The sequence below is a fragment of the Equus quagga genome, chromosome 10 (genome assembly GCF_021613505.1).
Source record: "Equus quagga isolate Etosha38 chromosome 10, UCLA_HA_Equagga_1.0, whole genome shotgun sequence".
In the NCBI taxonomy this organism is placed as follows: domain Eukaryota; kingdom Metazoa; phylum Chordata; class Mammalia; order Perissodactyla; family Equidae; genus Equus; species Equus quagga.
In genome coordinates, this window is record NC_060276.1 from 81,237,687 (window position 1) to 81,263,861 (window position 26,175).

General features: G+C 43.9%; 1 protein-coding gene across 6 annotated transcripts in view; it reads right to left on the reverse strand.

Moving 5' to 3' along the window:
• Nucleotides 1–7,273: 7,273 nt before the first annotated feature.
• Nucleotides 7,274–26,175, reverse strand: part of LOC124245612 (melanoma-associated antigen D1) — a 58,190-nt gene continuing 39,288 nt past the window's right edge. For 4 of the 6 annotated variants that reach the window (XM_046673097.1, XM_046673099.1, XM_046673094.1 and 1 more), the window contains 12 exons: nt 13,279–13,352; nt 11,840–12,562; nt 10,537–11,205; nt 10,351–10,414; nt 10,046–10,125; nt 9,783–9,874; nt 9,476–9,555; nt 9,332–9,374; nt 9,014–9,076; nt 8,323–8,437; nt 7,693–8,078; nt 7,274–7,484 (listed from right to left, as the gene is read on the reverse strand). In XM_046673097.1, the coding sequence (XP_046529053.1) occupies nt 7,701–8,078; nt 8,323–8,437; nt 9,014–9,076; nt 9,332–9,374; nt 9,476–9,555; nt 9,783–9,874; nt 10,046–10,125; nt 10,351–10,414; nt 10,537–11,205; nt 11,840–12,562; nt 13,279–13,323 (2,352 nt within the window). In that variant the 5' untranslated portion in view covers nt 13,324–13,352 and the 3' untranslated portion in view covers nt 7,274–7,484; nt 7,693–7,700. Of the gene's footprint in view, nt 7,485–7,688; nt 8,079–8,322; nt 8,438–9,013; nt 9,077–9,331; nt 9,375–9,475; nt 9,556–9,782; nt 9,875–10,045; nt 10,126–10,350; nt 10,415–10,536; nt 11,206–11,839; nt 12,563–13,278; nt 13,353–13,884; nt 14,165–26,175 lie in introns of those variants that run through there. The other 2 variants (XM_046673096.1, XM_046673095.1) reach the window with 2 other exon arrangements.

Consider the following 26,175-nt stretch of genomic DNA (forward strand, 5'->3'; position numbering starts at 1 on the left):
AGGGCCTGGGAGCAACGATACCTCAACAGCAGTGAGCACACTTCGCACCAGATCTTGGTTTATAAACACCATTACCCATGGAAAAAAGCCAGGGTTCCATGGTGAAATGTACAATGGCTGCGGCAGGAAACACATGAGTCTGTAATATCTTGCTGTGCCAAAACGTAAGAAATGCTCAAAAACTGATGGGGATGTGTCAAATGGACTCAGGAGTCAACTTGAAGGAGCTCCCACTGACCAAATCTGTAACTATTTGCATATCTAAATAAATAATCTTAGTGAAAAATTATAATGCACTAAATGAATAAAAATCGATGAGTCAACACTGATATACATACATACATACACACATAGCTACTTATATACATTCTTGCATGAGAAGGGAAAGAAATCTCCTTACAGTAGAAAAAATCAACAGTAGAAATCCAACTTTTAAAAAGCAGAGAGTGATGGGGGCTGGCTCCGTGGCTGTGTGGTTAAGTTCGCGCGCTCCGCTGCAGGCGGCCCAGTGTTTCGTTAGTTCGAATCCTGGGCGCGGACATGGCGCTGCTCATCAAACCACGCTGAGGCAGTGTCCCACATGCTACAACTAGAAGGACCCACAACGAAGAATATACAACTATGTACTGGGGGGCTTTGGGGAGAAAAAGGAAAAAATAAAATCTTTAAAGAAAAAAAAAAAAGCAGAGAGTGATGGAAACACAAAGTCATCTCTGGACAATAAGCATGGTAATAACCGAATGGGGCAAGAATCATCAACGGGTACTAAAACTAGTGGGTGAAAATATTGACGTCATGTGCATGGTTGACTAACACCCCAGAAGAAAGTCTAAGCTGCTCAGGCTGGTCTTTGAGACTTTTCTTCAATCTGGCCCCAATCTACACTTGTTCCTCTTATCACCTTTGGGCTGGGCCCCCAACCCAGTCATCTGTGTCTTTCACTTGCCCCTTTATACACCAAACCAAATTATCAAACTCCACTCCTTCTGCATGTGAGTCCTTTTATAGCTTGGTGCTCTGGCAGAGACAGAGAAAGTTGGGGCCAGGCCCTGGTCTTAGAGGCCATCCCAGTCCTTCCCCATTCTCATCCTACTACCACTAGTTCCACCTCCACCGGGACATCTAATTACCCACCCACAGAACCTCCCCCAGGACTCTGCTGGGAACACATTATCTCAAAGATACATGGGCTCTTAGGTGTTGTCCTAGAAGTACACATATCACTTCTATTCATTGGCAGGAAATAGTCATATGACCCCAATGAAACTACAGAGGTGGCTGGGAAATATAGAGGAACGCATAGAAATTCAGTAAGCACTGGTTTTGGTCAAACACTGTATTTTTCTCAAATACTGCACTTTCATAGATGAGTAAACTAAGACACAGAGAGGAGAAAACACTTGCCCCAAATCAGACCACAGGGAAAGGCAGAATTAGAAGCCAGGGCTCTCTGTTGACAAAATCCAAGTTCTTTCTACAACACCCTGATGCCTCTGCCCTCCTAGAGCTCACGGTATCCCACCTCTTTTCCATGCATTCACAAGTTCTGTCACTTAAGATTTTGATTGTAAGCAATAGTGTGCCGGTAAATTGTTGACAACTGGTTCTCAAAACAAAACAAAAAAATCCCTGATTGGTAGTGCTTAACACTTTTCATGTGGTAAATTATCCCACCATGGCCAATCTCAAGTTACCAATTTTACTGAAGTTAAAGGTGGGACAAGTGCACACAGGTGCAAGCTAAGCTGGCCCCAGCACATCATTGATCATAAGCAATAGGAAGTTTTTCTTGCCAATGTGAACAAATGGATTTTATTAGAAAGATGTCAGAGACTTACACAACTGGATAGAGACTGGAAAGAGTAACTTGAGAACTGGATAGGAAGCACAAAGCACAAAGACAAGAATAGTCTGATCAGGATGCTGCCCTGGGGATAAAATCACATAAACCACTTTTTTCCACTCTTGCATCAATCACTTAAGTTTCAAAGTTCAATCAAAGGGCACGTGATTGAGTAAGAGTAGGTTGCATGACTGCCCCTTGGCAATACAAGGAGAGGGAGAGGAAAAATCTGGTTTTCTCCATTTCAATAGGGGGACATGCCATTCCACAAAGGCTATGTACTAGTTTTCTGTTAATGTACAACAAATGACCACACTTGAGTGGCTAAAACAATATCCATTTATTATCTCATAGTAATTTTAGGTCAGAAGTCTGGGCACGGCTTGACTGATTTCCCTGTTCAGGTAAGCCTGAAATCAAGGTGTCAGCAGGGCTACATTCCTTTCTGGAGCCTCTGTGGAAGAATCTACTTTCAAGTTCACTCAGATTGTTGGCAGAACTTCTGTCTTTGCAGCTATAGGTCTGAGGTCCTCATTTCTTTGCAGGCCATCAGCTGAAGGCCTCACTTAGTTCGTAGATGCCACCCACATTCTTTGCCATATAGCTCCCTCCGTCTTCAAGTCCAGGAATGGAGAATTCCCATGCATCAAATCCCTCTAACTTTTCAAATATCTCTTGCCAGGAAGAGTGCAGTTCCCCCAAAAGTCTCACCCAATTAGGTCAGGCCCACCCAAGATGATCTCCCTATTTTCAGGCAAACTGATTTGAGACCTTACTTACATGTGGCAAATCCCTTCACAGCAGTATCTAGATTAGTGTTTGATTGAATAACTGTGAGAAGGTATACATATATATCAGGAGGTTGGGATCTTGTGGACCATCCTATAGAATTCCATCTACCACAGTTTTGTCTACTACAAAAATGGGGGAACTGTATTATCTTAAAAGGAGATTGAGTGCCATAAGGAAAGATGAATGGATACTGTCAAGACAGATATTCACTACAGTCCATTTGTTCAACATCTACACACACTTCTTGCCATCCCATGCTTTGGAAAAATGACAACATGCAACTATTGTTCGCATAAGCAAAAATGCATTCACTCATCCCCAAAGAGAGACAAACCTAAAGTTTTATCAACCGTAGCATCCAGGTCCAAGTTCAGGGACTTCAGATAGCATCCATTTTTTCTCTAGTTCAATACAAATGCTGTCTCAATATTCTGTAATAAGGTGGATAAATAAAAATTCAACTGCCACCAATTTACCACATATAAAACAGTAGGTAAAAGAGAGAAATAAAGAGGAGTACATTAAAATATGTAAATATATATACATTGTGGCAAAGAATAAAATTTGGGTAATGACCGCAGTCTTCATCTCTAAAATTTGTCACATGGTCAAAGTTAATACAAACTTATTTTCTTCACTCATCAGGTCACGTCAGCATCTCAGCTGAATGGGTTCTTTACCTAGAGGAAAGATTGAAACATTTATCTACGTGGAGTCTGAGAAATTGGTAGCTTTGCCTTTATGGGGTTGCTGTAGTTGTTTAATAATTTTAACCACTTTGAGACATGATAAGGCACCCTAGAAGATCTCCTGTTCTCCAGACACACTCCTTTCTGCCCCCAATTATGTAGCAGCAACACTACTTCCCCTTGAAAATTGAAATCAATCATCTTAGCCAGTACAAAAGCCCCCATTTTTTTCCTATTTGTCCAGGGGCGTGAGGATTCCAAAATCACCAGGTGGCTATCTCAACTTCCAAATCAATGGAATCATTGTTGAGTAACCTTATAGAAACACGCCTTCCTTGAGTACTAAAAATTCCAAACCAATAGAGTCCAAAGTTTCAGGGACCAGAAACAAACATTTTGTGAAAAGGTCTTTAGGAACAATTCTATCTTCCATCATTCAGTTCTTAGACCTAGGAATTCTGGTTAACTAGATAGCATCAGCTATATTTGTGGCTGGTTCAGAACATATACCATATATTGTAGAATGACACATCTAAAACACAAAGTGCTGTCTCTCAAGTGGTGGCATAACTGTCCTCAGTACAGTTATCATTCCATTGTATAAGAATAATTTTTTTTCTGAGTCATGAGATGTGTGATAAAACCACTGAATTTCATGGGTATAAGCCAATCACCACACTTTTTTGCTTTTAAAATGAGTCCTTTGATCAGAAGCAATGCTGCACGAAACTTCACAACTGTGGACGAGACATTCTATAAGATCACAGATGGTGGTGCTGACAGGAGTACTGCAGGCAGGGAAGGCAAATCCATACCCAGAATACTCATTTTTTCCAGAGAAATCATAAAGCCAGCTAACTCCTCCATGATATGATGCGTCCAAATTAATTAACTTACCCCCAGGGACCTGGCTGGTCCCCTTGAGACTGGCACATATCAGCAACTCATATAGTGTTGGCAAGTTGAGCATTCAGCAGTGGGGCTGCTCACATCAGCCTTTATAAAGAGAAGCCATGTTGCTGAGGCCATATGTAGCCTCTGTTCATGCAACTATGAATACTTTGTACAGGTGCCCACTGAGTGAGCACAGGAGTGGCTGAAAAAGAGGCTTGCTGACTTCCACTGAGTGGGTCATATTGCCCACCTGATTACTGAGAGCCTATTAGTGAACATTCACATCTAGCACTAACAGTCTCATACTCCTGAATAGTCCCCAAAAGTATATATACCACTTCCCTAAATCTGTTTTGTGTCCATTTTCCCAAATGTCTTCATTCAAAATGTCTGCTGATTAGGCTGAACCGGTATCCCTGGACTTGGATCTGGATGCAACAACTTATGAGGCTTTAGGTTTTTTCTCTTTGGAGAGGAGTGAATGCACTTTTGTTTGTTTGAAGAATAATTCAACCATGTTACACAGTGTCCTTACTCTGCAGGGTGCAGTGGCAAGAAGTGTGTAGATGTTGGATAAGTAAACTTTAGTGAATATTTGTTAAAATAAAAATAGTTTTTATTTTTTACTTCTTATTCTGATATAATTTAAGACTTACAAAAAAGTTGCAATAGTAAAAAGAATTCCCGTATAGACTTAACCTAGATTCTCCAATGTTAACATTTTACTGTATTTGTTTTATCCTCCTTCTGTCTGTCTGTCTCTTTCTACATACACACGTATACCATTTTTAAAATATTTTGAGAGTAAGTTACAAAGACATTCTCTTACAGAAAACAAAATCAGACTGCTAACATTGATATAATACTATTATCTAATTTATAGACCTTATTCAGTTTTTGCCAACTGTCCAAATTGCACTAGAATTTCGTGAGTAGGGAGAAGACAGACTCAAATCTCCTCTCGGGTGTGGACAGGGCAGATAACGTACTGAAGCCCAGATTAGGGTGCAATCCACAGGGATGGAGCTAAGGGGGCTTCCACAGGCATTGGGACTCTTCTGCCAGCCCAGGCTCCAATGATCCCACCCTCCTCTTTCTTCAGGCTCCTCAGAACTCCCCCATGACCTTTCATACTGCTGGTGTTGCCATAGCCACATTGTCTAAATGAACTCTTCCTGGAACTGATCACCCTAAGGCAGTGGCCGCAGGACTCTTCCACCACTTCAGCACCTAACATAGCCCAGAGGATCCACAGGGCTCCATCATTATTATATAGATTAGATTGCTATCTCACAGACCACAAGAGTTGGGGGAGGCCCCAGAGATCATCTCCTCTCATCTCCTTCCCATTCCCGACTGAGCAACTGAGGCTCAGAGAACTCAGACTATTAGGGGCAGAGCTAGCAGAACACCCCCTTGGCTCCCCTGAGACTGGGTGTCTTCCCCACACATCACACGGCTGGTCTAAATTCCCCTCCCTACAGGGAAGTCACAATCTGCACACAGTGTGGAGGGGGGTGTGGGTGGTGATGGGTGAGGGAGGAAATGATACCTCAGGGAAGACCTGGACTTACCTTGGGGGCTTACGGATGGATGTGTTGTTCATTTCGACGGCTGCAAAGTGGAGTCCATTTACCTGAACGTGGAGGCTGTAAACACACACCGGGAGAAGCCTGAGGTAGGTGAGGGACTCCGTGACCTAAGCTGGCACATGGTGAAAGCACCCTTCCCCACAGAAAGGCCGCTCCAGTCCCAGAGCTTGTGTGTTTTGCACCAATAGGTAGAATAACCAGCACCCAGAAATGTGGAACTGGAGCCCAGACCCAAGTGAGGCACCATAGAGGTGCAGGGCTAGAGTAACCCCTGCTGAAAAGGCCTCAGACTGATTCACCCCAGACTTGTCTGAGAAGCCGAGAGGGCAAGAGGCAGTGGAAGGGCTGGGGATCCACATTACTGCCTTCTTCCTATTAATCCTGGGCTTTCTCCTCTCAGAATGTGGACATCACCCGAGAACCTGAGGAAGCTCTGGACACTGTCCCTGCTCACTACTGAGGTCTTCCCAGGAGGTTAAATTGCCTTTGCTCTTGCTTTCTTCTACCCCAGGAGCTCCTGCTTCTGCCCTTGCCCACGTGCTTAGGTACCACCAAGTATCTGAGGAAGTTATGGCCTAGGACTAATTTCATCCTCAGTGAGAGAGCTCTGCTTCTAGCAAACACCTCAGCAGTTCAAGCGAGGTCCCTGTTCACAGTCACAGCCAAAAGGCTCTCTCTGCATGGAGCTGTTTTCCTTTCTCAATTCTTGTTCTCTAAGCAACAAAGTTTCCTGTTTCTCCCTGCAGGAGGGGAGAAGAGGCCATGGTGAGGCCTCCTTCACTGATCATAAGACCTTGTCTCCGTGTTGAGGCCCTGGTCCTGTGGGGGTGGTAGATGGTGAGGGTTTTCTAGAGGGAAAGGTTCCTGGGCAGCCAGAGATGAGGGGGGTCCATGGGCCTGTCCCTTTATGGGCAACGTAGCTAGGGGCATGAGATCTTCCTTCTCATACAGGAGACTTTGGCACCTGGTTCATAGTGCGCTGTGCTCCTACTCCTGCTCCCATCCTGGAGTTATTTCACTTTCCACAAGGGTAATACAACTGACACCCTGGAGTCCCAGGGACATCATCTCCAAGAGCAGTTATCTTCTCTCCCCTTCAACCACCCGCTCTCTGGACCTCATCATTACCTGGAGTTCTACTTTCTGTCTCCTAAATGCAACTGTCTGACCACCTACAGCCTCTGTCATTACTTCTTCTCTTTCAATGTCACTTCAGGACACCTAGCAGCATATCTATCACATGAGTCACTTAAGTGATATTTATTAAATAACAAGTTTTGGACCTCATTAACACTCGTGCTAATCAGTCCCTCCTTTGTTTCCCAATTCCTTAGCTGGATCTACCCACATTTCCACCTGTTGAAAGCTGATCTGCCCCTCAGGCTAAAATCGAGACCCTGTCTCTCCCATATAAAACATGTTGATCTCTCCCTAAATCTAGAAAAAACTGGGAGCACATCGAATTCACTTTGCAGTTTCAACGTTTATTTCTGATACCAAAACTCGACAGCACACAAGGGGGAAAAAAAGCAACAGACAAGGAACAGCAAATAAATTTATCTTGCATGCCACTTTCAGTCAACAGGATGTGGCTCTCTAGATAACTGTGTTTAGAAGGAATCTGAGACTTCAGCCTCACTCAGGGGAAAGACTATTGCAACTGATTAGCAATATCTGTGAACATAAGAAAGAAAAAAATGTAAACATCAATGATATATATCAAATAGTAAGGAACAACAATACCAAATAGCGCTTCTCTATTCTTCCCTCATCTCCCCACCGTGGGTTTCCTAGAACTCCCAACTCGTGCACATAATTACATTCCCATGGGCTCTATACCTCCCAGTGACCCTAACTGCCAAATCCAAAGTGACATACCTACCCAACATCTCACTCAACCCAGAAGAAACCAATGGCACCAAAGTTGGCAGCAAAGTTGGCACTGGCTGTGCCACCAGGTCCAATAATGGGGCCAGTGAAGGTCTGAGGAAATCTGGAGCGGGCATTCTGGTGGTATCTGGCCCAGAAGGTAAATGGGATTCTGGACCAGGGATCTCCAAAATCTCCTTCCTCATCCCAGGTCAGCAGCTCAAACTCAATGTCATCCCAGCTCCAGGGCCCAGATACGGCCTCATCTCCAATCCCCATGCGGGTCCTCGCCTCAGCCCGGGCCTCGGCCTCAGCTGCAGCAGCATCCAGAGCATCCAAGGCCTCATCTGCAGCTTCCATGAACTGTGCAGTCCAGTCGCGAGGGTCTCTCTTCTGAACCTGAGATAAGGAATAGAAAATAAAAGAAACCTCATAATAGTATTGGTTAATATTTATGAAGCACCTGCTGTATATTTAATGCCCCACTTTGTCCTATTGTTTACATAATAACAACAACAAATACCAACAGTACGGTGGCACCTATCATGTGCGATACCTAAGATCTCATTCCTGCTCTGGACTTTTCCCAGCCAGTCATACCTCATCCCTTGACCCGTCAAGTCTAGAGCAGTTCTTTTATTACCTCTGCAATGAATCTCAGCACTTTCATCTTGCTAGTCTCATGGTAGGAACGGAGGCCCCAGAGGAACTCATACTCAGGAGGGTTGCTGTTGGGCACTCGTCTGTAGTCCAGGTATCTCAGAAAGAACAAAAATGTCTTTATTTCTACCCAGAATGCAGAATAATCCTAGATTTTTACACCCCAGATTTCAGGTAGCAACTCCTCCCAGACTGATTCCTAAACATAGATTATTTACTCTCTAATAATCAGGTCTTCAAATTCCTATGTGAGTGCTTCTAGACTAAGCAGTCACCTACAGCTGCAGGGTGGCTTGTGTAGGGTTATAGAAAGGACAACGCTTAATCTCACCCCCCCGTCATAGCTCTAGCTCCAGGTTCTTGTAACCTTGTCACTGAGCCACAGATAGGCCCACTGCAATGATTACACTGCAGTGCCAAAGTCACAGCCAGGTCCAACCTTGGAAATGTCTACTGTTGGGATAGCAGACAGGCTTCACCTGCAAGATAACTAGACTGCAGAAAAATCCAACCACAAGGAGTATGCTCAATTAATACTCCTGAGTACATATGTATTTCTGAATATATATGCATAGATATAGTCAGTGTAAGAAATGAGCATGGGAAGGGCTTTCTGAGGCTAACCAGCACACAGAACTCATGAGGACCACACAAAGCCCCTAGACATCACTTACTTTTGCTTTACAAACTCATAAGTGAGAAGTTTCCTCAGATCTCCAAGGAGGGGGTGTCTCACCCTGAAAGTAAAGAAAGGAACCCATAATCAGAGGCTATGACATTCCCCAAAGAAAAGAGCTTTCCAGGACAGAGGTCAGAGACAAGAGAACAGGCAGAGTTCAGGACTATTTCCCCATCAACCCAGGTCATATCCTTGGGCTCTGTACCTCCCCAAACTAATCCCCCTAGACCACCAGGTTGATGCAGTCCTGGGACCATCTTCTGTTGCCAAAAGATGATATAAACAGTCAAGAGATGAGAGAGCCCAATCATACCCAGGACGCAGTCCCATCTTGCGTAGTGCCTCCCAGAGGACAGCTGCGAGGGGAGGCAAGGGGAGACAAGGGACGGAAAATGAGCATGGAAATCAGCCTGTAGGTCCGGCTGTAGGTCCCCTAGCTGTAGGTCCGGCCACTCACCTTCACTAGCACGGTTGCCATTCATGAAGATGACACCCAAAATCACTAAGAGGAGACCCAGCTTGGGTGTGTCTTTGGTCCTAAAGGAGCACAAAAAGAATATATTTTCAGCAGCCATTTGCATGAGACACCCCAGGCAGCTTACCTATCCAGCTTTCTCAGTATTCCTCAGCTATGGGATAATTCTAACCCAGCTCTGCATATGACCTGCTATGTGACCCTGAATCTTGGACTCTGACCTACTTGAAACTCCCAGAAAAAAAGCACCACTCAGAAAAGCATGTTCCACCTCCTTTTCCCATCTTACGTTCCCAGTATGCCAGCCAGGGACTCGGGGGTACTGATGAGAATGTACAGGTGTTCTTCCTTGTCAATTTCCTTCAGTTGAATCCCAAATTTCTACAGGAAAAAGAATACAGACTATGAAATTACAAAATCTCGCACGACCTACCCATACTCAGTTGCTCACCTCCCTGTGAGAGTTGCCCCTAAACGCCCAGTAGGAATGCCATGAAACTTTGAAATCAAGACTTTCCCCATCATTCCTGTCCCTCAGGCATGCCTTCTCACCTTCTCCAGGACAAAGCATGCACGTTCAATGATTTCTGGATAAACATCAGTGTATTCACGTATGATATCCCTCAACATTTCTGTAGGAGAAAGGGAGCACCTGAGCTGAGCAGGGGCCACAGAGCCCCAACTCCTTTGCCAGCCCTGCTGAGGGGTGCACAGTCAGGGTCCTCAAGGGTGGAAAAGGAAGAATCAGTCACAGAAGGAGAGGATTGAAGGGGAGGGGACATATAAGCAGAGGGATGTCCACAGAGCATGGGGTGAGGGGAAGGGCAGAAAACCGGGAGAGGGCACTAGACGCCTACCTGAGCGCTTGATGGGCACCTTTGTGTAATCTTTAAGCATCAGGTACTTGACCAACTTATTCGCCTGGGAGGGGAAAATAAAATTATTAAAGTTGCAAGTTATTTACAGAAAACTTGGTTCAATTACAGTTGGAAGGATGACAAAAAGAGCAAGAGGACAAGTGACTGGAGAGTTACAGTTCTTACTCTTTCCTGAAGAAGGGCCACATCCCGGGTCTGTGAGGCACCCAGGTTATGTGAGGCACGCGAGTTGGGAGAGGGGCGCAGGTTTGGTGAGGGTCGCAGGTTCTGCCAGTCAGGTGGAACGGGCCAATCAGTGGGGATCCAGTCAGGTGGGAGCGGCCAGTCAGTGGGAAGTGGCCAATCGGGTGGCAGCGGCCAGTCAGGTGGTAGCGGCCACTCAGGAGGGCCTTGCCAATCTGGAGGACCCTGCCATCCAGGTGAGGTCTGCCATCCAGGTGGGGTCTGCCATCCAGGTGGATTCTGCCAGGCCAGTGGGTTCGGCCAGACAACTGGACCAGGCCAGACAATGGGGTTCGGCCAGATCACTGGGTTCTGCCAGATCACTGGATTTGGCCAGATGACTGGGTTCTGCCAAGCAACTGGGTTTTGCCAGGCTGGTGGGGTCTGCCTAGCTGGGGGGCTTTGATGTGCTGGTGGGGTCTGCCTGGTTGGCTGGTTTTGCCAGCCTGATGGGTTCTGCCAGGCCAATGGGGTCTGCCAGAGCACATTGGGGGGTGCGCCAGGTGGGTTCTGAGTGGTAACTGGAACCGGTGCAGACCTCCAGGTCCCCGCAGCCAGTGAGGCCCGCCTCTGATCCCCACTGCTGTTGTCGTCCACATTCAAGTTATTAATCTGCATCATCAGAGAGAAGGAAGTTCCAGGGTCACCAGTTGTTTCTGTGTCCTCACCCTATCTACTCCAGGAAGGCCCCCTAAAACCCTCACCTGTAGTGACAGCCTGACCCACTAGCCAATGGTCACCCTGAGTCCTGGGCTTGTCTTTCACTGTCTTCCAGGCAGGAGTTTCATCTCTGAATCAGGCCAGGAGCAACCCAAGGGTGGGGCCTGAAGCTTCTCCTCTTCCTATGTCCACCACTGGCTCTGCTTGTACCACCCTGGACAAATCACTCAAGTCACTTCACTTCTCTGGGACTCAGCTTCCTTCTCTATAAACTGGATTACTTTCAGGATTTAATGAGATAACCTCTGTGAATGTGCCTAGCCTAAGACCTAACGTATGGTGGCTACTATCAAAATGTAAAGTGAATCACATACAGATTGTATACATTATGTGTCCATGTCTCATCTCCCCATTGGTCTGTGGATACTCAGAGGGCAGGAATGATCATATTCACCTTATTATCCCCCACAACCTAGCTGAATACAGGCGGTTTTACATATATAATTTGTTTTGTTTTGTTTAGAACAAATGAACAACCTCAGAGAAGAGAGAGCCCAAAGCAAAGTGGAGCTAGCAGGGATCTCACCTTGCGGGTCCTCTTGCCCCGAATTATAGTCCTTGACTCCAGATTCTGAGCCTGGGAACCATCTGCTGATGTCTGTGCAGCTGCACCATCAGATTCAGAGATACCTGGGTTGGCCTCTATGTCAGCCTGCAAAATGGCCACCTTGGCCTGGTTAACATTCTGGGTCTGGGTATCAGCTGTTGGGGCCTTAATGGTGTCATTCCAAGCCTTGAAAGCTGTCTTAGGCTGAGTGTTGGCCATCTCACTGGCATTGAGAGACTGAGAGAAATTGTAGGTGGCATTTGCTCCCCCCTTAATAGTGGCATTCCGGGCCTTAAAGGCCATCTCGGACTTGTTGGCAGTTAACTCACTGGTGGTTGCTGCCTGGGAAAAATCATAGGCAGCATTTGGGCCCTTAAGGGTGGTATTCTGGGACTTAAAGGCTGCCTTAGGTGGCGTGTTGGGCATCTCCTTGGCATGAAGAGACTGAGAGAAATCATAGGCACCATTTGAGCCTTTTGTGGTGGCATTCTGGGCCTTAAAAGCTGTGTTAGGCCTAGTGGCAGCTGCTAAAACCTGAATATCAACCATCTCACTAGCGGTTGGGGGCTGTGAACTCTGAGGACTAGAATTCTGCCCACTGGCGGCTGCTGTGGCCTGGCTGGTAGGGGGAGCCTCCGAGATCTGGATGGCTTCCATCAGGGTCTGCATAAGCAAGGTGCTGTCTTCTACGGAGGCTTCAGCCTGCAAATACAGGAGGAAAAATTAAATCTCTGCTCCTCTGAAGCGGGAGCGGGAGAGTAGGGGGAGCAACACAGGGGAGGCACAGGCGGGCAATTGTTGCAAAATGAGAAGGGCTGAAGCAGAGATCTAGACGGGCGAAGGGAGGGAGGTGGAGTGGTAACAAAATGTGTGGTAGTGGTGGAGTGGGGCAGGGGCTAAACGAGGGGTGGGGCGGAATGAAGAGTGGGGGTAAAGTGGAATGAAGAGGTGGGGGTGCTGACCCAGGGGTGACGTTAGAGTAGAGCGGTGCGGCGCGCGGTAGGAACTCAGCACGCGAGACGCAGCGAGGGTGCCGCCTCCAGGAGTTGAAGAGAATAAGTGGGCGGGGGGGGGGGGGGGGGGACAACAGGGGGGGGGGGGTGGAGGGGGGGGGGGGGGGGAGGGGGCGGCAGAATGCTCTACAAGCATCAGGACTATGGAAAAAAACGGTTCCTTACCCAACCCGCATTCTCTGGGCAGACTGCCCTAACTACTAACAGGGTCTCCCCTTTCTCTGAGCAGGGACTGATGGCTGAAAAGGGACGCCCCTCCCCCCTTCAATAAACCATGGGAATCTGAAAGACGACGGAGTCTAGGCATGAAGAGGGCAAAATCAGGTCCAGGCGTATGGCGGGCAAAGGGGTCCGGGGGGGACCTGTCGGCTAGGGAAATGCTGGGGTGGGGAGTGGAGATCTCACCTGAAAGCCGAGGAGGCCCGCACCACAGTCCATTTTCTGAGCCATGGCTCCTGTCCCTCTGGCAAGAGCAGAGCCTGGGGGGTGTGGGGGAGGAGCTGAGCGTTATACTTCAGAGGGCAAATATGAAGGACCGAATGGGGGGTGGTGGTGTTTAGGGTTTGATTGTGGGGGCAGATGAGGTGCTGAATGTGAAGGGAATGGGCCGGATCGGAGTGGGAAAAGTGAATGAGTGTCCGGATGGCGGTTCTGAATCGCGAGAAGCTGCTGACAGGGAGAACCTTCAAATCGTGGTTCCGAAAGCCGATAAGAGTTCTGAATCCAGGGGGACTGGGTTGGGATTCGCATTTGGGAAATTGAATGGAGGTTTCGAATCAAGAGGAATCGTATAACAGTACAGATCGAGGTCGAGAAATCTGTGGAGATTTTGAACGATGGGAGGGGTTCAGAGAGAGAACAGGGGTTCTGAATAAGGGAGGATCGGGTGAGGGGTGTGAATCGAGGTTTGGGGAGTGGAAGGGGGATCAGAATCCAGGGTAAAGGGATCGGGATGAAAAATGGGGGGCCCGCACCAGGGGGCAAATGCCCTGTCTGGGGGCTAATTCTCACCTTGCCTCAGGCCCCAACCCCAACCCCCTCGTTGCCTCCCTTCTTCACGACTCAGAAGATCAGGATTGCAGTGCTCGGCTCTCAGCAGCCGCACCCTCTCCTTGTCCAGGAGAAAATGCCAGCGCGGCAGCTAGGACGACCCCGCCTCTTCACCTAATATACCACCCACCGCTTCAGATGGTTTTGCGCATGCGCAAGAACTGGCCGACCAAATAAGAGTCCCGTCCGCGTCCCCAACAAAAGCTTCGTCCTGTAGACTGCGGCGCGCATGTGCAGTGGGAGGCAGTCCCGCCCCTTTGCCAACACACCACCCGACCACCAACCAAGTCGACAGTATACAATGGTCCCTCCCCTTGTTCTGTATCCCCTCCCCCAACAGATGCGCTGTACCTCTAAATCCCACCCCTTGCCCCACACACCGGCCCCGTACCTTTTGCGCAGTGCGTCTCTGTTCAATCCCTCCCCTCTCGCGGCCCCTCCTCTCAGGTCGGCATGCATCTCCGCCCCCTTGCCTAGCAGCACTTAGCTCGCTATTAAGGAGGTCTCTGTGTGGGGTCTCTAATTGCAACAAGTGTTAGGCTCCTCCTAAGCTCATCTACTTTTGGACCAAGGAAAAGGTATGGCCAGAGAGGATATACTATTGAAGGTAGAAAGAGTCCGTGCCTGCCACGTGAATACACGATCCCCCTCCACAGCTCCCACTCATCAACATTAGGTTTTTTCCTGCCCTTTGTGCAGCTGCAGCCATGGACTATTTTGTATGTGGAGGTGAGGGGGAGGGGAGGGGAGGGGAGGGGAGGGAAGGGTACGGTACAGCTTGTACATCACAGCAGGATCTGTTCCTCTCACAGCAGCCCCGGGCGGTGGATGTCAGCATCTCCATTTTACAGATCAAGATGCCGAGGCAATGCACACTGCGTGAACTAGACACAGCCAAAGAGCCAGTAAACAGAAAATGCAAAATGTGAGCCTGGGTATTCCTGACTCCAAAACCCATGTTGCATTAGTGCTGGCCTAGGGACTGGTGGTCCTCCACCCCCTTCAGTTTGAACAACAGTTCCACCCCACCTCTCCTGCCCTGTCAATATCTGTCCCAAATGAGCAAGGTTTGTGTTCTCTGAGACCTAAGCTCATGCTCTGCATCAGGGAGGACACAGGTAGAGGGCCCCTGGCCCCACTCCCTGCCTACTCTACACCGGTCCATCCACATGTGGGAATTGCTCCTTGAGGTCCACTCCCTGCTCCAGCTGTCAGATCTCTTTGCCATGAGTGGCACAAATACGCTGACCATGAGGCCTTCCTGGTGGCCGCTGGAGCAGCCATGACAATCAGGCACTTGTGTGTCTGAACCATGGCAAGCCCTGATTCAGAGTAAATGTTTGCCCGGGTTTCCTTCCAGGGCTGGGCCTCAATTCCTGGGAGGGAGTGCCGGGCCAGTCTGTCACTAGCTGTGTGAACCCCCTCAAGTCACACCACTTCTCTGAGCCCAGCTTCTCAATATGCAACATGGGAAGCACAAGTAGCACTTACTGGGGTCCTACCCAAGGACACACATGCTGCTGTAATTCCAGAGACTCAAAAGGGTACGAAACGAAATACAGATGTGAAATGACTCAAACTGAACTGATACTTTCCAAAAACCCAAGGCAGATCTTCGTGCATTTCACATTTGCTCTGGCATCAGCTCCTGCCAGGAGTCTGCGTATGAAAGGAAGCTAATGCTAGGACAGACCGCAGCATTTGGTCCCCAAAGGCCAACATCAATTCTGCCTGGCTGGATGACTTTCCTCATCTGTTGCATAGCAACCTCCCCTGTCAGCTGCCTGTTTTTCCTCAGCACTTCCTCTGTAAAGTGTCTGCAGTGGTACGTGATCAGACTCAGAAAAGGAGGTCTGAAACACCATTTTATATGCTATCTGCTTCCATATCTTACCTCCAGTCTTGACTTGGCCTATGAATTCTAGATCCATAATCCAACTGCATACCTCACTTTGGCAACTCGATATGTCTCGGTATTTTCAAAATTAACAGGTCCCAAACTGATTCTTTTGTGTATATCCCCTTGCTCACCAACACTGTGTTTCTCTTTTAGTCATGCCCTTCTCTTTCCATTAGAATAAAAATGGATTTTTGTTTTATTCATTGCTACAACCCCAGCACCTAGAATGATGCCTGGCATATTTTATATGCTCAAAAAATATTTGTTTAATGAATTAATGAATCCCATCATCCCACCCTGTTGCTCAAGCAAGAAACCTGAAAGGTATTCTTTTTTCTTTCCTGTGATGAATTCACTTACTTTTCCTCATTATACAAATAATGCATATTCATCATTAAAAATTCAAACATTACCTACATATTTTAATGTGTGTGTGTGTGTGGGATTCACCCTGAGCTAACATCTCTTCCTCTTTTTGCTTGAGGAAGACTGTTGCTGAGCTAACATCTGTGCCAATCTTCCTCCATTTTATGTGGAATGCTGCCACAGCACAGCCTGGCAAGCGGTGCTAGGTCTGCGCCTGGGATCCGAACCTGCGAACCCCAAGCCACCAAAACAGAGCATGCAAACTTAACCACTATGCCACTGGGCCTGCCGCATTACCTAAATATTTTAGAAATTAAATAAACATCATTCTAAATCTTACCACCTTGAGATAACTGCTATTAAGATTTTGATACTACCTTTTCATATCACATTTTGTACATATATATTCTTATATAAATGGGATATTATATATGCCATAAATATTTTAAATTGCATTCTTTTGCTTACTGCCTCCCACTCCTTTCTTTCACTTGAACCGTCTTCCCGACATGCATTTTTAACAACCATTTTTATACCCTTCCATGTTCAAAAAGTCATGTGTTTTCTATTGTATTACAACATTAACATCATATTATACACACTTGAATGCGTCTGATTTCTTAGCTAATGCTATCTATCTCTGATTCATTCTTTTACACTACTGTATAGTATTCCATGGTAGAGATGTATCATAATGTATTCAACCACTTCCCCACTGATGGTCATTCACTTTTGGGTTTTTTGCATATCCATGGAATACATATTTATATGTTAATGGATCTATTAGATCTCTTTTGTAAAGTACTTGTGCAAGTCTTTTACGTATTTTTCTTGTGTTGTCTGTCTGTCTTATTGAATTTTAGGACTTCTTTATACAGTCCTACAGATGCTTCTTGAAAATTCTTAGGGATAGATGTATTTCAATTTTTTTTCAAGTTTTAGTAAGGTAATACAGTGTGTATATTCTATATTACGCAATAGTTCCAACTGCAAAAGCCCCAAAGGCCAGATTTTCACTTTTTCACATTCCTTTAGCAATTAGGAGAAGATTTACCCGTGTGGCAGGGTCCTGAAGACTACCCTTCAGTTCAATGATTCGCTAGCAGGATTCACAGAACTCAGAAAAGGTGTTATGCTCATGGCTATGGTTTATTACAGTGAAAGGATACTGACTTAAATCAGCAAAGCTAAAAGGCGCACAGGACGGAGTCCAGGAGAGACCAGGCCTGAGCTTTCAGTTGTCCTCTCTCAGTGGAGCTGTACAGCCAGTGCTTAATTTTCCCAGCAAGATGTGTGACAACCAGGGAAGCTTGCCCGAGCCTTGGTTCCCCAGGATTTTACTGGGGGTCAGGTCAGGTAGACATGGAACATCTGCATGGCTGACCTTAGTTACTCGGTCTCCAGCCTGTGCAGAGGTCAAACTAATACTACAAGACCCTAGGCCCCCACTAGATATCACACTATTAACATAAAGTGGTGTAACACAAAGCCCCAGGTGAACAAAGACAGAATATTCTAAGGTCTGGGAGGTTATCTCCCAAGAGCTTGTCAAGAACTGGACCTTTCTTTGGGATGCATAGGTTTTTGGAACGCACAGGGTTGAACATCCCAGACCTGCCAAGTCAACTCTTTTACTGCACAAACAGTCACAACTCCAACTTAACACTTGGTCTGAAAGGAGTGATTCAAATATGCAATAATGGAACTCAATGCCATATCTGTGGTAGTGAGAGGAGCAGCCACAAGAAAATCCAGTTTCTAGGACCAGCATTATTGGTAGCAGGGCCAAGGGCAGCAGCCAGTATCCAGTGTTCAGTGGTGGCAGTAATGGTATCTAACCAGCTAATAATGGCATAATTCTTGAAATACAGCTGGGCCTGCTCCTCTTAGCAAATTATTTTATAAATTCTACTACTTAAAAAAATTTGAAACCTTTTTATTTTGAAATAATTATAGATACACAGGAAATTACAAAGATAGTACAGAGAAGTCCTATGTTACCCCTTTAGCTGCTTCCCTCAATAAGTACATCTATATAACTATAATGTAATATAAAAACCAAGAAATTGACATTGGGATGACAAAGGTGTATAGTTCTATGGCACTTTATCACATGTGGAAGTTTCTATAGTAATCACCAGAGCAACCAAAATACAGAACTACTCCACCATCACAAAGATTTCCCTGTACTACCCTTTTATAGTCACACTCATCTCCTTTCCCTCCACTGTCCCTAACCCTTGGCAGCCATTAATGTGTTCTCCATCTCTATAATTTCAACATTTCAAGAAGGTTATAAAATTGGAACCATACAATATGTAACATTTTGAGTGACTTTTTTTTTTTAACTCAGCATAATGCTTGTGAGATACACCCAAGTCATTGTGTGTAGCAATGGTTTGTTCCTTTTTTATTGCTAAGTATTATTCTGTGGTATAGATGTGCCACAGTTGGTTTAACCATTCACCCACTGAAGGACATCTGGATGGTTTCCAGTTTGGGGTTATTAGGAATAAAGCAACTATAAACATTTGTGTAAATTTCTGCCTGTGAACCTAAGTTCTCATTTCTCTGGGATAAATGCACAAGAGTGCAATTGCTGGGTTGTATAAGAGCATGCTAGTTTTATAAAAAACTGCCAAATTTTCCCAGAGTGGCTGTATCGTTTCTCCCACTTTGAAGCTTTTTTTTTTCATCTTAACAGAGTCACAATGCAAAATTTTGAGGAAGTTCAATTTATTGACTTGTTTCCTTTTACAGATTGTGTTTTTTGTGCCATTTCTAAGAACTCTTCAACAAGCCCTAGGACCTGAGGATTTTATTCTATGTTATATTCTAAAAGTTTTAAAGTTTTAACTTTTATATGGAAGTCTATCATCTATTTCAATTTAAATTTTGAATGAGATGTGAGGTTTAGGTCGAGGTGCATTTGGGAGGACGAGAGGCAGAGCTATGGATATCCATCAGATCATTCCAGCACAAATTGTTTAAAAGACAATCCTTCTATTTAATTATTTTTGCACCTTTATCAAAAATCAGTTGGTCGTACCTGTGTGAGGCTATTTCTAAGTTCTCTATTCTATTACATTGATCTATGTGTCTGTTCATCCACCAATACCACAGTCTTGATTACTGTAGCTATACAATAGTCTTCAAACTGGGTAGAATTTTATTCTTTTTCACAATTATTTTAACTACTATTCTAGTTCTTTTGTTTTTCCATATATTTTGGAATAATCTATATCTAGAAAACATCTTGCTCTGATTTGTGTGTGTGTGTGTGAGGAAGATTGGCCCTGAGCTAACATCTGTTGCCAATCTTCCTTTTTTTTTTTTTCCCTCCCCAAAGCCCCAGTACATAGTTGTATATCCTAGTTGTAGGTCATTCTAGTTCTACTATGTGGGATGCCACCACAGCATGGCTTGATGAGCAGTGTGTAGGTCCACGCCCAGGTTCTGAATCAGTGAACCCTAGGCCACCGAAGCGGAGTACACAAACTTAACCACTAGGCCACCGGGATGGCCCCTTGCTGTGATTTTGACAGCGAATGCATTCAACCTGTATGTCAATTTGGGGAGAATTAATATCTTTTTTATGTTGATTCTTCTAATCCATGAATATAATATGTCTCTCTTTTTATTTTGATCATCTTTGATTTCTTCATCAGAGATTTGTGTATTCTGCTGTTGTTGGGTAGAGTGTTCTATAAATATCAATTAGATGCTGTCAGTTGATGATGTCGAATTCTTCTATATCCTTGCTGGTTTTCTCTCTAGTTGTTCTATCCATTGTTGAGGAATGGGTGTTGAAGTCTCCAACTATAAATGTAAATTTGTCTATATGTACTGTCATTTCTATCAGTTTTTCTTTCAGATATTTTGCATTCTCTGCTGTTTGCTGTATACACATTTAGGATTGCTGTGTCTTCTTGGTAAATCAATCCTTTGTCTCCCTCTGTCCATGGTAAATGTCTTTGCTCTGAAGTCTATATTGTTGTTAATAACACCCACTCTTGCTTTCTTTTGATTACTATTTGCATGGTATATATTTTAACATTCTTTTACTTTCAACCTACTTTTATTATTATATATGAACTGAGTTTCTTGTACACAGTATATAATTGGGTAAGGTTTGTTTATTCACTCTGTCAATCTCTGCCTTTTAATTGATGTATTTAGACCATTTACATAGAATTTAATTGTTGATATATTAGGGCTTGGGCCTGCCTTTTTATTTTTTGTTTTATGTTTTTCTTTCTTTTTCATTTCTCTGTTTTCTTTTTCTTGCTTTCCTGTGAGTTAAACCTGTTTATAGAATTCTGCTATGATCTGAATGTTTGTGTCCCTCCAAAATGTATATGTTGAAATCCTAACCCACAAAGACAACAGTATTTAGGAGGCAGGCCTTTGAGAGGTGCTTAGGTTATGAGGGTAGAGCCCTTATGAATGGGATTAGTGCCTTAAAAGCTCTAGAGAGATCTCTAGCCCCTTCTACCACATGAAGACACAGTGAATCAGGAAGAGAGCTCTCTGAATCAGGAAGAAGCCTCTTACCAAATGCAACCATGTTGGTGCCTTGATCTTGGACTTCTCAGACTCCAGAACCATGAGAAATAAATTTCTGTTGTTTATAAGCTACCCAGTCTGTGGTATTTTGTTATAGCAGCCCAAATCGACTAAGACAAATTCTATTTTGATTTATCTATAATGTTTTTGAGTGTAGACCTTTGAATAGCCTTTTGTAGTGGGTGCTATAGGTATCACATTATATATATGTAATGTATCACAGTTAACATTTTACCAGTTTAGTGAAGTATAGAAACCTTACCTCTGTTTACATGCTTTTACCATCACTTATAATTTATATATTAAATTTACATATATAATTGTCTTAAATATTTCCTCTACATACATTGAGAACTACAGACAGTGTTATAATTCTTGCTTCAATCATCAAACATAATTTAGAGAACTCAAAAGGAAAAGGAAAGTCTGTTACATTTACCCATATTTTACTCTTTTTGTTGTTCTTACTGATAGTCTAAGATTCTTTGATTTCTCACTTCCTTTCTTTCTCGAGAACTTTCTTTAGCTATACTTTTAGGATAGGTAGGCTGGTGACAAGTTCTCCTAGTTTTCCTTCTTCGGAAAATGTCTTGATTTCCTCTCCATTACTGAAGAATGTTTTCATTGGTTATATAATTCCAAGTTGGCTGGTCTTTTCTTGCAGCATGTGAAAAATGTCATGGCTTCATGGTTTCTAATGACAAATCTGCTGTCACCAATTTGGTGTTCTCCTATAGGTAAAGTGTCATTTCTCTCTCTGGTGGCTTTCAAGGTTTTTAATTCTGTCTTTAGCTTTCAAAATTTTGAAAATGAAGTGTCTTGGTGTGAATTTGACAGTATTCTGTTCGGAGTTTGCTCAGCTTCTTGAAATCTATGGGATTATGCTTTTCTCCAAATTTGGTAAATTTTCAGCCACTTTTTTAGCCTTTCTTCTTTCTCTTTTCTTCTGTGACTATGATGACACCTATGTTAAATCTTTTGTACTGGTCCAACAAGTGCCTGAGGCTCTCTTATTTTTTGTCTTCTCCAGTCTATGTTTTCTATGTTGGTCAGATTGGATCATTTCTATTGTTCCATCTTCAAGTTTACTGCTTCATTTTTCTGTCATCTTATTCTGCTGTTGAACTCATCCATTGAAGGTTTTTTTTAAGTTCAGTTATTAGATTTTTCAGTTCTTAAATTTCTTTTTGATTTTTCTTTATATCTTATATTTCTTTAGAGATTTTCTATTTCTTTGTTGAGACTTTCTATTTTTCCATTTGTTCTAAGAATGCTCACAACTGCTCACCGAAACATTTTTATGATGGCTGTTTAAAAAATCCTTGTTAGATGATTCTAATATCTGTGTCATCTTGGTGTTGGTGTGCGCTAACTGTCTTTTCTCATTCAAGTGGTGATTATCATAGTTCTTGATATGACAAGTGACTTTCAATTGAATCCTGGATATTTTGAATATTATGTTATGAGGATCTGAAGCTTACTTAAATTTTCTATTTTATCACATGTGGGTAGAAGTCCGCATTCCCACTCAGTCTCCATTGACAACTGGGAGAGAGGAGCTCCTTGTTACGGAGGGCTAAGTGAGAGTTCCAGCTCCGTATTAAGCTTTTACTGATACCACCCTAACTGGGAGTGACCTGGGTGCTTAATTATATGAGGAATGTGTATCACCATTAGTGCTGAGTGGTGATAAAAATCTTGACTCTCCACTAAGCCTTCTTTTGACAGGACCCCAATGGTTAGGAGGAGGAGCATCTCATTATCATACATTAGGGATGGAGATCCAGGCTCCCCATATGGTCTCTGACATTGTGGGGATTGGGTTGTTGCCACATTCCATTCACCCTTCTCTGACACTCTGTCAGGAGACTGGAAACCTCATTACAGCCTGGAAAGGCTGGAACTGCAGGGTCTCTAGCTGATTTTTCCGGGTATGGGTGGGGCCACAGTCTGTCCTCTGGGATTTAGCTAGAATAGAGAAGTTATTGTCTAATAATTTTTTTTGTATTGCTATGCTGTCTTTGGTTTTTGGACATAGAGCAGACTTATGTTGGGGATTTTATTTTGGTCTGTGCCTTTTGGCGTTTTCAGTTTGCCAGCTCCTCTAGCATATGGTCTGGGATATCCGTGGCAAAAACAAAACCTAGAGAACTCACCACCATGTTGTTGCTTGGGCTCCAAGTTCCCTATAGAATATGTCATCTTATCTCCAACTTTCAGGGTCTTCTCATGTCTAGTTTATATATAATGCCCAGGATGAATATGGAAAAGTACATCTATACCATTTACCCTTCCTGCTGGAAGCAGAAGTAAAAATTACAACTATTTGGATTGCTAATGTACAATCAGACTATAAGAAAAAGAAATAATTTAATCACTTGTTTTATAAGACATATAGCACTTATGTTGTCTTATATGATTTCCTGAAACATCAAGAACAATATTGGGTAATAATCTCAATAAGTAACATCTCTTTCATTTTCCTGAAATGACCTTACCATTTTACCATTTAGAATGCTGCTATTTTATAAGTAGGTTTTGAAAATCATATTTAGTTTATTTCTCTTTCTATTTTACCTAGAGTTATTCATAATGTCTCTCTCTCCCTTATTCTCAAATCTAATTCATCACATATTCCTGTTGATTCTACCATTTTAAGTACACTTGATTTCATTCTATTCTCTCACTTTTCAACACCTTGTTAGAAGGGAGCATGAAAAGAGGGAGAAATGGGGAGAGAAAAATCAACAAGAGAAGGGTTGAAGTAGAAGAGAAGGAGGAAGTAAAGAAGAAAGAAGAAAATAGGGATAAGAGAAAGGATGAAGAAAATAGGGATAAGAGAAAGGATGAAGAAAATAGCAGTTGCAAGTAAAGGGAATTATTACGATAAGGAGAAATAAGAGAGTGGAGAAAGAATAGATACTAATTTGATACAGAAAAAGCCGGAGAAAAGTGAATAAGGAAGAAGAATGCAGAAGGGAGAAGAGATGTAGGATAGAAGAGTGTGAGAGAGAAGTGGAAAGAGAGAGAGAGTTTAAGGAGTGATGAAGAAAAAGAGGAAGGAGGGAAGAGTGGAAATAACAGGGAGAAAAGAGAAGTGTTTGAAGTAAGAAGGACAGGAACAGGAAGGAATGATGTGGACTCACACCTTACTAATAGGAGATTTCATTCTGCAGAGAGGAGAATGTTGAATGTTAGAAGTTCCTGCTTTTTTCTCCTCAAATATCCAGCTCCCTTTACATTTGGTATCCATCAAAATGCCAGAGGTCATTTCTCACATGATGTTGCTCTTGCCCCTTTGGTTTTCAACTAGTAAGAGTCGTATGCCCCACGTTTTGCACAGATAAACTTTGGGGGGATACTCAGCACTTATCACATACTTTTTGCTGGTAGTTGTTCCTTAGGTATGGATATTATCTGACAAATTTAGGTATGCAGGAAATGTAAGTTTTCTTTTTTCTGCAATTCAACTTACATTCTAGGTCGAGTTCCCAATCTATTGAGTGGTTGAAACTCAGTCTCTAGCAGTATGGAGTTCCCCTCATCCTTTTGTTTAGAATTGTGTCTAAGTTATGAGACACATAACTTTGTATCAAAACATCAGGATGGGTAATGTCTGTTGAGTATCATATATCCATGCTGACATTCATGTCATATCTGGTTCACTAATGTCTCTCCAAGCAGGTAGCTGTTGAGCTGAGCCTCATTCTATCCCAAAGCCCCGTTGGGGTCTGACTCTCTCTGAGGGTGTCATACATCATTCACATACATGGGAAATATTCTGCTGCTCCTATCATACGCTGGGGCCTGGTCATCTCTGTGAGGCTGTCTTTGCCGATCATATTTTTCTTATCCTCCCATGATACCCCGAGCTGAGGGAAACTATGTGAAGAGGCGTAAGACTCAGAATGCCTGCAGACACCACATAGCCATTTCTATTTTGTTGTCTTGTCTGCTCCTGGCCTTACCCAGGAAGTGAGGTACATGCCACATTGCTAGAGGATCTTATAAACCTATCTGGGGTTTCTTCCCATCCTTGGAATATAGGGCTTAGGTTTCTCTTTTTGTTAGGAACCCACAATATCTACTGACTCCTTGCTTCCCTTCTGCTTTTCTTCTCAACAGAATCAATGTGTAGCTGGAGGCAAAGCCTTCAAAAAGAAGCACTAACAACAACAAAAAGCTGGACAAACTAAAAATGAATGACTTTTCTTGGACCCAACAGAGAAATGAGATTTCAGAGCAAATTATCATCCTGAAATCTTGAGGGACAGGCAAATCCAGAGTCACAGATGAGATCTGCTTTCCTGAATCACAAGCCACTAGAGCCATAAACTTGTAGAAACACCTAAAAAATAATTTTGACAAATTGCTGGAGGCTGAGTGTGGACTAGAGTGAGAGTGAGAAACTCCCAGGAATGGTAGTCTTGTGGGGAGGCACACTTTTGTGGGCTTTACTTCCAGGAATCTCACCAGGTTCTCACAGTGAAGATCCAAGAAAGACATCCTTGTGGCCCTCGCAGGAAGGGAAGCGTCCTTGTGAACATCCTCGTGAAATATACCCAGAGCATTCTCCATAAGAAAGACTCACTTTCCAGGAGGAAAGACTACCAGAGCCTTGGACCAGAACCATGGAGGAAGGACATTGTCACTCCAGCTCCTTCTAGCATTCTTTTTTCATCTAAGGTGGGGGCAGGTAGAGGGTGACTATGCGAGAAGAAATACCTGTAAAAGTCACAGGCCAGAGTCACAGGCTCACTAAAACACTGAGATTTAACTGAAGTATTACAAAACACTCCCTTTCCCCCATATCACACCACTACATCAACAGGAGGCTCGAGGATAGTAACAGTGGTTTATAACTGAATGAACTGCAAGACAAAGACTCTCTAAGGAAGAGTGCTTAAAGAAGTTCAAAGTCAAGAGAGGAAACAAAATCAAGGACATTAGAGGAATATAAAGCCTCTGGCACCTATTGCCGAAGGAAACTTTAAACAAAGCCCAACTCCTAGCAAGATTAACATAAGTTTTCATACTAGAGACCTATCTATCTCAGTTCCTATTACCCAATACAACGCGTCCAGCTTTCAACAAAAAATTACGAGGCACATCAAAAGGTAAGCAGAAAAAGTCTGAAGAGACAAAGTAAGCATCAGACTCACATATGACAGAGCTGTTGAAATTATCAGACAGGGAACTTAACATACTATAATTAATATGTTAAAGGCTCTCATTAAAAAAGCAAACATGCAAGAACAGATGGGTAATGTAAGCAGAGAGATGGGAATTCTAAGAAAGAATCAAAAGAAAATGCTAGAAATAAAAACAAGTCATAACAGAAATACAGAAGGCCTTTGATGGACTCATTAGTAGACTGGACATGGCAGAAGAAAGAATCTGTGAGCTTGAAGACAGGTCGA